Genomic DNA, 12,641 nt, shown 5'->3' on the forward strand with positions numbered 1-12,641 from the left:
CCAGGTCATGCACAAGTTGACATTCCTTACTGAAATGACAAACCAGTGTCAGGGTTTTTACTTTCAGGCCTGTGGTTGCAGAAACTTGTTTCTTATAGGCATAGTAAGAATATTTTCTTCTCTTAGAAAGCATGTTTGTTAGCCACGTGTCTTAGTTACTTTTCTTGTTGCTGAGACACATTACCCAACACCCACAAGTTAAAGGAGGAAACGCTCGTTTTGGCTTACAGCTTATAGAGATTTTAGCCAGAGTCACCTTGCTCCAAGACTGTGTGTTAGGACAAAGCGGCATCACAGAGGAGAAATAGTTTATGGCAGGGCAGCCAGTCTGCCTTCCCTCTTTACCTTTATATTCCATCCAAACTATAAGCCTGTTGGTTGGTGCCATCCACACCCAGGGTGGAACTTCCCCAAATCCACACCCAGACCAATGCTTAACCAACTAGTGGACTATTTCAAGTATTACACCCTTAATCCACATTCACACACCCTAGATCCAGCCACCTTCAAAAAACTCTTCTAGGGGCTGGGGATTTAGCTCAGCCACATAAGCGCCTGCCTTGCAAGCAGGCAGTCGTGAGTTCAATCCCTGGTACCGATAAAAAAAGGAAAAAGACAAAAAAAAAAGCTCTTCTATAAGCACATGAGGCTTTGGGATTATACCAAATAAATGAAAGTGACATTTTCTGGTCACTGACATAGTATCCAACACCCACAGTTTAAAGGAAAAGAGCTTTAATTTGGCTTATGATTTCAGAGGATTCGGTCTGCCATAGTAGGTTGGCTCTAAGGCAGGAACATCATGGCAGAAGCGTATGGTAGAGACATGTTGTTTACCTCATTGTACTGAGGAAGCAGAGCAGGAAAACATTGCCATAGAGGAAAGGCCAATAGACCTCAAGGTCATGCTGCCAGGATCCACTCAGATATACCAGATATAGGTGGCTCCTAAGCATATCAAGCTGACAGTTAAGCAGCCTCCACAATATATGAGAATATCAATTTATTAATTTACTATTAAAAATCTCTTCAAAGGGTCAGGTATAGCTAGAAGGCCACAAAACAAGGAAATCTTTTATATCTAGGGAGACCAGGCCAAAATCAGGAACTGAACCAGATTCAGCCATTGCTGTCTGAATACTAAGTCTATTGTCTTAATACTCCTGTCTCAGATTTGCATTATGTGAGAACTTATTCATTTCCTTCTACTGTGATAGGCCTGGAATATGCTAAATTTTGGGCTAAAAGGATATATGGTGAGTAAAACCAAATACATCAGAGATGTATCTCACCAGAGATGAGAGGTGATGCTAATCAAACTATCACACAAATAAATTATTCTTGTAATAAATGCTTCAAAAGAAGCCTGTGAACATGAGCACATACATGTATATATCTTACAAACTATGTGGTCACGTGTCCCTGAGAAACTGAGCATTGAGGTAAAATTGAAGAATAAGCAGGAATTTCAATACAATAGTGGCAGAAAGACTTTCTAGGCAGAGGGACACCCTGTGCACACAGCTCTGGTAAAAACACCTGATGCCAGATGTGATTAGTGCTTATATAACTCCTGCTACTCAGAGGAATTGCAAGTTTGAGGCCAGCCTGGGCAATGTAATGAGACCTTGACTCAGAATAACATAAAAAGGGATTGGAGATACAGTGAACCCAAAAAAATTGTGGAGGTTATGTTCCTAGAGCACCTATAAATTATGAAAACCACCAGATATTGTCAGAAAATTGCTTATAAAAGCTTATTTGTATAATTTAAACCTAAAATAATGCTATGTCATCTGCAGTTACATAATTTCATGTAATAAAATATTGTATTAATAAAGTCTTAGATGGTATAGAATATTTTAGCAGCATCTTAGGGATCCCAGGGCTTTAAGAAGAACAAAACTGAGAACACTTGAGATAGCTACACTTAGTACAGTAACCCGTTAAGGTACAGGAATGCTGGTGCATCTACTGAAGATGGGTTATCTAATCAGTCCGCCGCAAGGGGAACTAAACAATGCTCTTGAATTGGCTACTTGTAAACCTGCCCCCCCCCCAAAAAAATTATGGAAGACATTCGTGGTTTCCTTGAAATTGTGGAACCTCCTACAAGCAATTACTAGTTAGGCTCTTAGCAAAAAATCTGCAAAGGACTGAGGCCATGAACTCTTTCTCTGTCTCTCTCGACTGAACCCAGAACCTTTCCATTGAACTATATCCCCAGTTCTTTTTTTTTTTTTTTTTTTTTTAATTTTGAGACAAGATCAAAGTTATTAAATTGCTTAGGCTGGACTTGGAACTTGCAGTCTTCTTACTGCAGCCTCCCAGAGTGTTGAGATTATGGGTATGTGCAGCTCATTTATCTTTTTAACTGATAAAATAATAGGCACATAGGAGAAATTAAATATCCTACCCATAGTTTCAGAGTGCAACTAAGGATTTGAAACTGGGTATGCTGACTTGTGACCACTTTAATGCCTGAAAAATTATACAGACCAAGATAAAATGTTAATACTGTTTAGAAAAGTAGATTATTAGTTCACATTGGGAGTGCACGATATGGAATGACAAGGAGTTGGGTTGAGGAGTGATGGGGGATAAGAAAATGATGACAGAAAACATAAACAACTCTTGTGAAGAACTGTGAGATATCCAGAATAGTATTTGGGATCCTTGTTTCTTTATTTCCTGGAATTCAATGGCTGGCTGAATTACCTTCTGATACTTTTTTTCCTTAGTTAATATACACATTTCTCCAGTTAAAGTCTTCTGTTGCTATGTATTTTCAGATTACTAAAGCATTTGTTTACATGATAATGAAAAACTTACATAATGGTCAAGTTTTTAGCCAAAAGGATAAGTAAGTTTTGTTTTAGTATGTTTTACACTGAGAACGCTTAAAGATTATGTTTCAGATTTATTTTTTGTAAGTTCCTGCATCTTTAACTAATAATATTTTTAGAGATAAATATTGTTGGATATAAAGGTAAACAGTTATATCAGTTATGGTTGTATTTCAAAATATAATTATTTAATTTCTTGGGTGATACCGTATCTGTAGATTTCTCAGAGTTTAATTTTTCTGCTTGTAGGCTGATATTGCACCATTGATGGCTTCCCTTATTGGAGTCCCTTTTCCCCTTAATTCAGTGGTAAGGAATAAAATTTTATTATCAATACTCAGTATTAAAAGTTGCACTGAAAAAGTTACTATTTATTTCTGTATAAACTTTACATTTGAAATGTATGTTTTTTCTTTTCTGTCTTCTGCTTTCCTCTGCTCCTGACCCTTCCTGTCTTCTTTCTTCTGTTCTGTTCTTCTGTTATGCTGTCTTTCTATCTCTTCTCTCTTCCCCCTCCCTTCCTTTCCTGTCTCATCTCCTTCCCTCCTTCTCTTCTTTTTTCTCTGGGTATCAACCTCAGGTCCTTGTGCATACTAGGTATTCACTCTACCACTGAACTATGAAAGAGTTTTGCTGTAGAATAAATTACAGGTCATTATAGCGGTAGTTCAACATGGTGGAAGGCCAAATCGGGGCTGATTACCCTCATGGTCACTTCCTCCTTCTTCCCTGATTCCAACTTTTTTGTTTCTTTCCTGTGTGCGTGAAGAAACTTCCAGTCACACCATCAGTGCCTGTCCTAAGCATCACATGCTGTTAAAGGTCACATATACTCCACCCCCCATATCCGGGCAAAAAAAAGCCCACCAAATCCTTGCTGGCTATGGGCTCCTCTCCAGGTCCTTTAAATAAAAAGGCCACTTTTACTTTTTCTTATGTTCTTCTCCTTTTATCATGCCAGGAAACTCTAATAAACTATATTCTAAAGGCTTCAATTTTTTATTTTCTAAGATGCATGTCATTTATGTATTTGTTGTCTAGATATACAAATGATGAAAAACAATAGAGAATGAGCTTATTTAAAGGAAATTTATTGGAAAGATATGGTTAGTGAATCACAGGGTGCTCAAAGTCTTTGAAATGACCGGGAACCAAGACAGCTCTAGGTACTTCAAAGAATGAGCCACAGTCATGGTCATATGGCAGAGCTATTCTGCTTAGGATAACAACAGAAGAGTAGAACAACATTTTACTCATTTCAGTTTCTGTTCTTTGACCTTTAGCAGTCAAATTCTGCATGTGCCTATTCTTTAGTAAGGGAGAGCAAAACCCCTGTTTGGAGACTCATGCTATGAGATGTGATCAAAATATATAGTGAATGTTTAAAAGTTTTAAAATGAATTACAGTAATGACACATGGCTTTTAACACATCCACCCCCACCCCCACCCCTGTAAATAGTCCCCCTCGCTGGAACACTTGCCACTTTCTGAAGCACTTTCGGAAATCCTCTTTCATGAGTTTCTCTGGGACTTATGATTAAAATTCAATTAATGCTGCTTCCAAGTTTCATCCAATAGAAACGCCTTAAAAACATCACAGTGTTTTAATAAGGTGTCCACATCTACCTTATTCATCCAGTGTGGCACTGTGTGACTTCTGGCTCTTCCTCAAAGTCAAAGTGATTATGAAAGGTAATTGTTTTGAAGTTATTGAGGACATTGAAGCAGTACAACTAAAAAGATATTCATGAAAGTGAACTTCCATAACTGTTTGGAAAGTAACAAGGTGCAGTAACTGTGTTTGAAGCAAGGCCAGGTACTTTTAGGGAAGGAATTAATGGCAGTATATCTTTTATGTAGTGATATTTGAATTTAAATGTTTAATATTTGTTGATCACATATGTATTTTTTCCTTAAGTATGCTAACTGTAGCCCATTACAGTTATTTTTATTTGTGTGTGTGTGTATGCATGTATGTAAAATACTTAGTTCGTGGCTTAGCACATGGTATATGTTTGTTAGGTTTTTTTTTCATTATAACAGATACCTGAGGTAATCAACTTATAAAGAGAAATGGTTTGTTTTGCCTTAAAGTTTTAGAGGCTTCAGTTCATGGATATCCACTATGGTAGGATGCATGGTAGAGCCAAACTTCTCATCTTATGGTCAAGGCATTAAAAAGAGGAAAGAAAAGCTTAGACTCATAATCTCCTTTGACAGCATACCTCCAGTGAACTGAAGACCTCTCCCTAGGCCCCACCTCTTAAAATTCCCATAGCCTCCTAATAGTGCCAAGCTTTTAACTCATGGGCCTTTTGGGGGCTTCTGTGTTCCAGACCATAGAGATAATCTCTCGACAGTGTTAGGTTTTAAATTATCCTGTTTGAATTTAAGTTATGCTATTGTTTTTATACTCATTTTGTGATAAAAATTGTAGAACATCTTTTAGTTATGATTTTAAAAAGATTCTTCATTTAATCCAGTGATTTGTCTGTATGTCTTACCTTTGTTGTTCCTCTTAAATCTATTTCATCTTACAAGAATACTCTGACATAAATTAACCCTAATACTAAACTAGAATTTCAATATTTATTATTTACAGGGAATCTTGCCTATGGATTATCTGAACAACACTGACCTCTTTAAAGCAGAGAGCATATTTACAAATGCAGTACAGATGCTTGAACAGTTCAAGGTAAAAAAAAAAAAAGATGCAAAAACAAACAGTATAATTTAAAAATTGAATATGGTAGATAAAAATACTTTTTTTTTTTTGTCTTTTTCATTTTTATCGGTATCGGGGATCGAACTCACGACCGCCTGCTAGCAAGGCAGGTGCTTATGCCGCTGAGCTAAATCCACAGCCCCAGATAAAAACACTTTGTTTCTTGTTTTAGTACATTTTCTATAATTTATTATCTTTAGATTTTTATATTTGCCTGGAGTCGTAAAGTTTCACATTTCTGGAATACAGGCTCTATTAGTTACATTGGCTTCAACTTATAAAGACTATAGTTTAATAAGTTTTTATTGATTGGAATTTGTCCCATAGAAGTATTACTAAAGATCACAACATTTCTTCTTATTCCATGTATGTTGTTAGGTACATTAGGAACTTGAAAAAAAAATGATTCTTTGACTAAATCTTTGCTCTATTTGTTTTCAAGGAGTTAAAAAAATAGTTTTAATTACATTACAGTATGTTATTTTGCAGGATTGATATGCCCAGTTCTCAGCTTCTTGAGCTAGTAAAATAGTATTCAGTTTTTCTTTATTTATGAAAAAATATAGTAACACAAAATACCATTTATTTTTAAAGTAGTTCACTACCTCTGAATAACCATTTTAATAGATATTTATATTTCAAAATGAAATTCTTTTTTGTTAATTTAATACTCTAAAATATTTTCATGCTTGGTTCCCAGGTGAAAATGACTCAGAAAAAAGAAACTACTTTACCATTTTTGTTTACACCATTTAAGTAAGTCATATTTATTTTTTAATCAATTTTAAAAAGGATGGTTTTGTTTTTGTAAACTGCCTTTTTGAATATATTGGTGCAAACTCCAAATTGAAGTCTTTTTCTGTTACTTTTGTTAAGTAGTGAGCCACATTCTAGATACTTTTTAATGTCTGGAAGAATAGATGGAGGGACAGAGATAATGTGAGGAAAATTAAGAAGATGACTTCAGCAGGACTTTACTGGTTGGCAAGAAAGTATGGGTTATGACTCCTTAGCTCTCTGTGTTTCTCCTTAAGTCAGCAAAGAGCAGATCTGAGTCATAGACATAGTTTAATGCTACTGACTATATGTAGCTTGGCATAATTGGTACTCAACTTTCTTGAGGTCCACATTTGTTTATAGAGTCTTTGCTATTGATCAAAATAGAGATTATTTTATTTATGAGTCTTAAAGATGTGTTGAAATATTTTTGACAAGTCATAAAACGTTGGTGCAATATTCATGAACTAGAAAGTTTTAGATATTGTATTGCCTTCTTAATGAGTGTATATCTGAGTTTGCTTATATATGCCTATATATATGGATGTATAAGCAAGCAAACATAAAGTAAAATTAGGATGCTGCAAGTGCTAGTCATATAAAATTAATTACATGAACTATATCATTAGCATATTATACCTATAGTTCTGTATAGTTCTTTTATGCTAATTCATATTTTCTATTAGTAATATAGTAGAGTTGAAATTTGTTATTGGAGTTGGTTTGAGAAATATGTGTTTTCATTTTTCTTAAGAAATATATATTTCTTGACTTCTCTCTGTATTGTAGATAGAGCAGTGAACAGGATAAAGTCTTTATCTTCAGGGAGTTTTTTTATTCTTTGGCAGTACAGACAGAGCATAACACAATTAAGTGAACAAAAAGTATATTATTGGGGCCAGGGATTTAACTCAGTGGTATAAGTGCCTGCCTGGAAAGCACAAGGTTGTGAGTTTGATCCCTGGTAATGTAACCATGAAAACCTAAGATAAATTGAAAAATTGGTTCTTCAAAATATATAACTCACAACCATGGGAGAATGTTTAAGAAGCTTTTTATCCATAAAACAAAACCAGTATTAACTTTACAAAGTGAAAAATGTACAGAATACAGTAAAACATATAAGAAGAGGAAATGCAGAGAGAAAGTTACAGAAAGATAAACAATTCAAGAAGGATGCAGGAGGAAATAGATCCTGTAAATGAGAATAGAAAGTGGATAGAACTGAAGCTAAATGAAATTTTAAGGAATAGATAAATAGACAAAGAAGCTGGAAGAGATTAGCAGCAAGATGGTATGAATGGGACATATATTTCTTCTCACCTCTCACCTTTATAAAACTAATAACAGGACCTAAAACATAAAGAAACGTCAAAAATATACTTCAAATGTGAAGCTGCCTCAGGTTGTGCATGATTTTGAACAATTGCTGGTTTGTGAAAAAGGGAATTCTACATTGTACATGAATGAAAGTTTTTTTCTTTTTTAAAAAATTTTATTTAAAGAGGAAAAAAAGCAAAATAGAGAAAAGGTTAAAATTAATACAGAATTTCAAATAATAAATGGTAAGAAATCACTAATTGATAGATTACATATTATCATCTTACAAATAGTTGTTCAGGTTACAAAATTAAAGCATACAAAGTGGACATTCAAACAATGAGACTGCAAACAGTTCTGTTCAATGATCTAATAAAAACAGTAATATGGTTATCTGTTTTACACATTTAAACATACATGCAGTTATATCCTTTAGAGCACTTTCTTTTCTCTTTTTTACAATAACAATTATACATTTTGGGTTTTATTACTCCTACAGTTATTACTTTTTTTTATTTTGAAGAGAATAAAACCAAATGTGACAAAACAAAATAGAGTCAGTCAAAACAAAAGGATGGACTTAGTATAAAAAATACCGGTGATTAACAATGGTTACCATAATGCCTCTTGCTATCTTCAAAAGAATTGCCCATATCATCGGGTATAATAAAATTGAACAAAACAGTACAGAACAAAACCAATAAAAATGAAACATTGGAGATGTTACAGGACTTCAAAAGAAGATAATAGTCAAACCAGAATGGGTATCATAGTGAATCTTCTTGTCTTCAAAGTAGTTGCCTGTACCCTCAGCCTTGATATTATCAAACAAAACAATAGAGTAAAATCAGTCAAAACAAGACAGTGAAAGCAATACAGGGCTTCAAATCAATTTAACAGGAAATCAAAAATGGTTACCATAATACATCCTGCTATCTTTGGAATAGCTATCTGTGCTATCAAATCTAATACAAGAAGACAAACTGAACAGGATAAAACCAAACTAAACAGAACAATGAGAACAATATGGTTTTCAAATCATGATAAAAGATTAACAATGACTATTGTCTTTCCTTTTTAAACAGTTCCTCCCCTTTCACTTTCACAGGGTACATTGTACATTTTGCAGCTCATTAACTCTTTTAGTTTTTAGATTAGAGAGGCAGCCTGCTATTCCCCTAAGTGATTCTGAACCTTTTTACCCCAGCATGATCTCTAGTTGTATCCATTTACCTACAAGAGCCTCAAGGTTATTTTTCTTTATAGCTGAGTAGTTTTCCATTGTATAAAAGTGCTATGGCTTTCTAGCTATCTGCAGCTGATGGCCAAGCTACCCCCACTTTTATCTGGTTCCCAGTCACACAGAGCATTGTTTTCTTGTCTTTGACTTTCAGTCTATAAACCCTCGGGTTAATTGTGTTTCTTTTGGGTTAATTGTGTTTCTTATATAGAGCATATTGATAGACCCTATCTCTTGATCCACTCTGCCTGTGTTTCTTTTTATTGGTGAATCAAGGCCATTCATGTTAGTGATTATGGCTAACCTTCTTTGCCTCATCTCTGCCATGTTGTTTTTCTACCATTGGTTGTTTACATTTTCCCTTCATTTCACTGTCTGCCCCAGTCAGTGAGCCCCCTCTGACACTGTTCCTGAAACCAAGGTCTTTTTTCTCTCTCTCACTATAATATCCTTCACTAATTTTTGTAGGCCTGGTGTGGTGGTCATGAACTACCCTAGTTCCTTTTTGTCATGGAAGTATCTTGTTTCTCCATTAATTTTGAGAGATAGTTTTGCAGGATAGATATATCAATGTAGGTTGGAGGTTATTTTCTTTCAGGGCTTGGAATACTTCACTCCAAGCTCTTCTTGATTTGGTGGTTTGTGTCTAGAAGTCTGCCATGATTCTGATAGGTTTTCCTTTATAGGTGATCTGTTTCTTTTCTCTGACAGCTTTTAATATTCTGTTCTTGTGTTGAATTTCTGGGATCTTGACTATTATATGTCTGGATGTAGATCTATTTTGATTATAGCTGGATGGAGTTCTGTATGCCTCATATATCTGAATATCATTTCCTTTTCCTATGCTTGGAAAATTCTCTTTAATTATTTCTGTAAATATCCTTTGTATATCATTTGAGTTTACCCCTGCTTCTTTACTCACATTTTTTTATTCTTAAGTTATAGATCCTCTTGTCATCTTCTAGTCTTTGTATTGTTACTTCCTGGTTCCTTGTTTTTTTTATTGATCCTTTCACAATTGCAAGCTTCAAACCTGTCTTCAAGGTTTGATAGCCTAGTTTCTTTCAGGCAGTTTTGTTAGCTTTCAATGGAGTTTTTAATTTCCTGGTAATCTCTTTGAATCTGTTTCATGTGTTCTAAATTTTTTTTATATTCTTCATTGAAGGTTTCCCTCTTTTTCTGTGCTCCTCTGTTCTTTCACCTTTAGACGTGCTTAGCAATTCTTTTATTATGTTTCTCATATCTTCTTTTACCTGTAATAGTATTTCTGTTCTAAGTTCTTTTATAACTTCGTGGAGTTGTTTCTTTATTTCAGTTGCTTTTGCTTCAAAAACTGCAGGTGTGCAACTCCCGATCTCTTCTGTGTTTACATCTCCTGGACCAGTACTGCTTGGGTTGGAGGTCAGAGACTGCCTTTTGCTTCTTCCTCCTGTCATGTTTCTGGTTTCTTCCGGACAAGCAGGTAGCAAGGTCCCTGGCACTTCCTGTATTGGTTTTAATTATTCTGAAGTGTGTTGGCTAGGTATTTCTGCTGTTTGCTGCTTTCCCCAGTCTGCTGGTGGCTACTAGAGTGTAAGCAGGGGTGGGGCAGGCTGGCCCCTCCCTTCTGAGCTGGTTAAGCACAGGGAATCTTCACTATGTTAGTGTGCACCAGCGGGTGTGGTTGGTTAGGGATAGCTTTAGGGAAACCTTGGCAGTGGCTATTGGACCACACAGAGAGGTGGGACTCAGTCTAGGCAATTGTCACCAATCTGCTCCAAGCTAGGAGTGGCTGAACGAAGCCGCTGTAGTTCTGTCTGCAGGCTTATCCTGCCCAACTCCAAAATGGTGCTCTGCCAATCATCCACCTCCGCAGGAGAATTGAGTCCCGCACACTCACCACCAGCTAATGTAGGTCTCTGGTCTGCTGCTTCCCTCCACCACCACGTCCCCCTGCCAAGGCTTGCTAGCCACCAGCTTCACTGTGCACATATGTCTCCTGGTTCTGACAGCACTTCTAGCAGGGTGGTTCGGGCTCTGGTGAAAGCGCCGCCAGCTACCGTCTTCTTCTGTTTAAGTTTTTCTTTATCTTTTTTTTTTTTTTTTTTTTTTTTTTATTCTCTCAGTGGGCTTCATTTCTCACTTTAGTTTCTTCGTGGGCTGAGAGGGCCCACTTCTTTCCTTTTTGTCTTCTCCAGAATGCTATATTCCAGCATCTGGACTATTTCTCTCAGAGAGACTATTTACTCTGCTGCCTACTGTTCTGCCATCTTCCCAGACCTTCAGAGACTTGAACGAAAGTTTTAAGAAATAGATTAGAGTGTCTAGTTAGACTATAAAACTTTGATATTCAGTAAAGTGTGTTTAAGTACTAGTCATACAATGTAAATACTGGTTTTCAGCTTTTAGAGTTAATTCTTAGGCAAAGGAGACAAGAATTAATTATGAATCGATAATAGACTGCAAGACTATCAACCTTGACATTATAAAAGTGAAATTGATAGTTTGAAAGGCAGAGGGGAAAGGTAAGTGAATAACACTGGTACTATTTTATGCATAAGTTAGAATGTGGAGAATTCTGTCTGTAATTGATAGAATGAGGCAGAGATCTACATATTAGATTATTAAGATAACCAAGATAACCAGCAGACAGGTTAAAATTTTAGATGGCTTTGTTGAGGGGGAGGAAGGCCAGAGACAGCAGAGTCAACAGAAAATACCTCAGATCATTAAGTCAAAAAATAGCCTGAGGAACATAGTGTATTAGATACTTTCCTGTCACTGGCAGAAAGTACTTGACACCCACAATTTAAAGAAGAGATTTATTTTGTCTCATCATTTCAGTCCATGGTCACTTAGTTCCGTGGCAGAAATGGCAAGGCATGAGGGGCATGGTTGTGAAAAACAGTCATACCTTTCTTAGCCAAAAAGCAAAGAGAAAGGAGGTGTCAGGGACAAGAACACATCCTTACAAAGACCCACCTTCAATTGGGCTGTACCTCTAACTAGTCCATTTAGCTACTGAGCTCATTTATCAGCCTTCCATTATTCAGTCACTTTGTTAAACACATGAGACTTGTGGTACGGAGTAGTATTTTAGACCAAATCATAGCACAAGGAAGAAAAGCATAGTAAGAACATGGAGGTAATGACCATGATAAAAAACAAACACATGGAAAGCATTTTTCAGCGGTTTTTTGTTTGTTTGTTTGTTTGTTTTTGTCTTTTTCATTTTTATGGGTACCAGGGATCGAACTGACGACTGCCTGCTTGCAAGGCAGGCGCTTATGCCGCTGAGCTAAATCCCCAGCCCTTGGAAAGCATTTTTTGTCTGGGTCTGTGAACTGAGGAATATGAAGGGTAGGCGAGAATTTACTGATTGTCATGCCCTTCTGTACTATTTGACTTTTAAAAATTATATGCATATGTATTGCTTTAATAAAACCTTTTAAAAGAAGTGAAAATATTTAATAACACTAAGTAGAATATGTAATAGGAAAAATAATACTGTTTATAATAGAAATAAAATTACTTGGGAATAGAATAATGAAAAACATTGTGGAAAAACTATAAAATTTTACTTTAGGTCATAATAGAAAATATAAATCTTATAATATTGGCTGACAATATTTAGCACTGTAAAAATGTCAGCCATCTCCAAGTTACTTACTAAATACTGTGTTAAATACTTTCATATAATTCAGGTTTGTTTGTTTTTTTAGTTGTACTGGGAATCAATTGGAAGGAGCACTT

General features: G+C 35.7%; 1 protein-coding gene across 20 annotated transcripts in view; it reads left to right on the forward strand.

Annotated features, from left to right (window-relative positions):
* Pign (phosphatidylinositol glycan anchor biosynthesis class N) overlaps positions 1–12,641 on the forward strand; it is a 132,334-nt gene that overhangs the window by 35,512 nt on the left and 84,181 nt on the right. For all 20 annotated transcript variants that reach the window (XR_010041383.1, XR_010041377.1, XR_010041375.1 and 17 more), the window contains 3 exons: positions 3,096–3,155; positions 5,450–5,542; positions 6,273–6,328. Coding sequence is in view for 5 of the 20 variants with exons in the window: in XM_063231519.1 (XP_063087589.1) it covers positions 3,096–3,155; positions 5,450–5,542; positions 6,273–6,328 (209 nt within the window). In the remaining 15 variants the exon portion in view is untranslated. The remainder of the gene's footprint in view (positions 1–3,095; positions 3,156–5,449; positions 5,543–6,272; positions 6,329–12,641) is intronic.

This window comes from Cavia porcellus, unplaced genomic scaffold (genome assembly GCF_034190915.1).
Source record: "Cavia porcellus strain 051 isolate PalLab524CR breed Dunkin Hartley unplaced genomic scaffold, mCavPor4.1 scaffold_20, whole genome shotgun sequence".
NCBI lineage: Eukaryota > Metazoa > Chordata > Mammalia > Rodentia > Caviidae > Cavia > Cavia porcellus.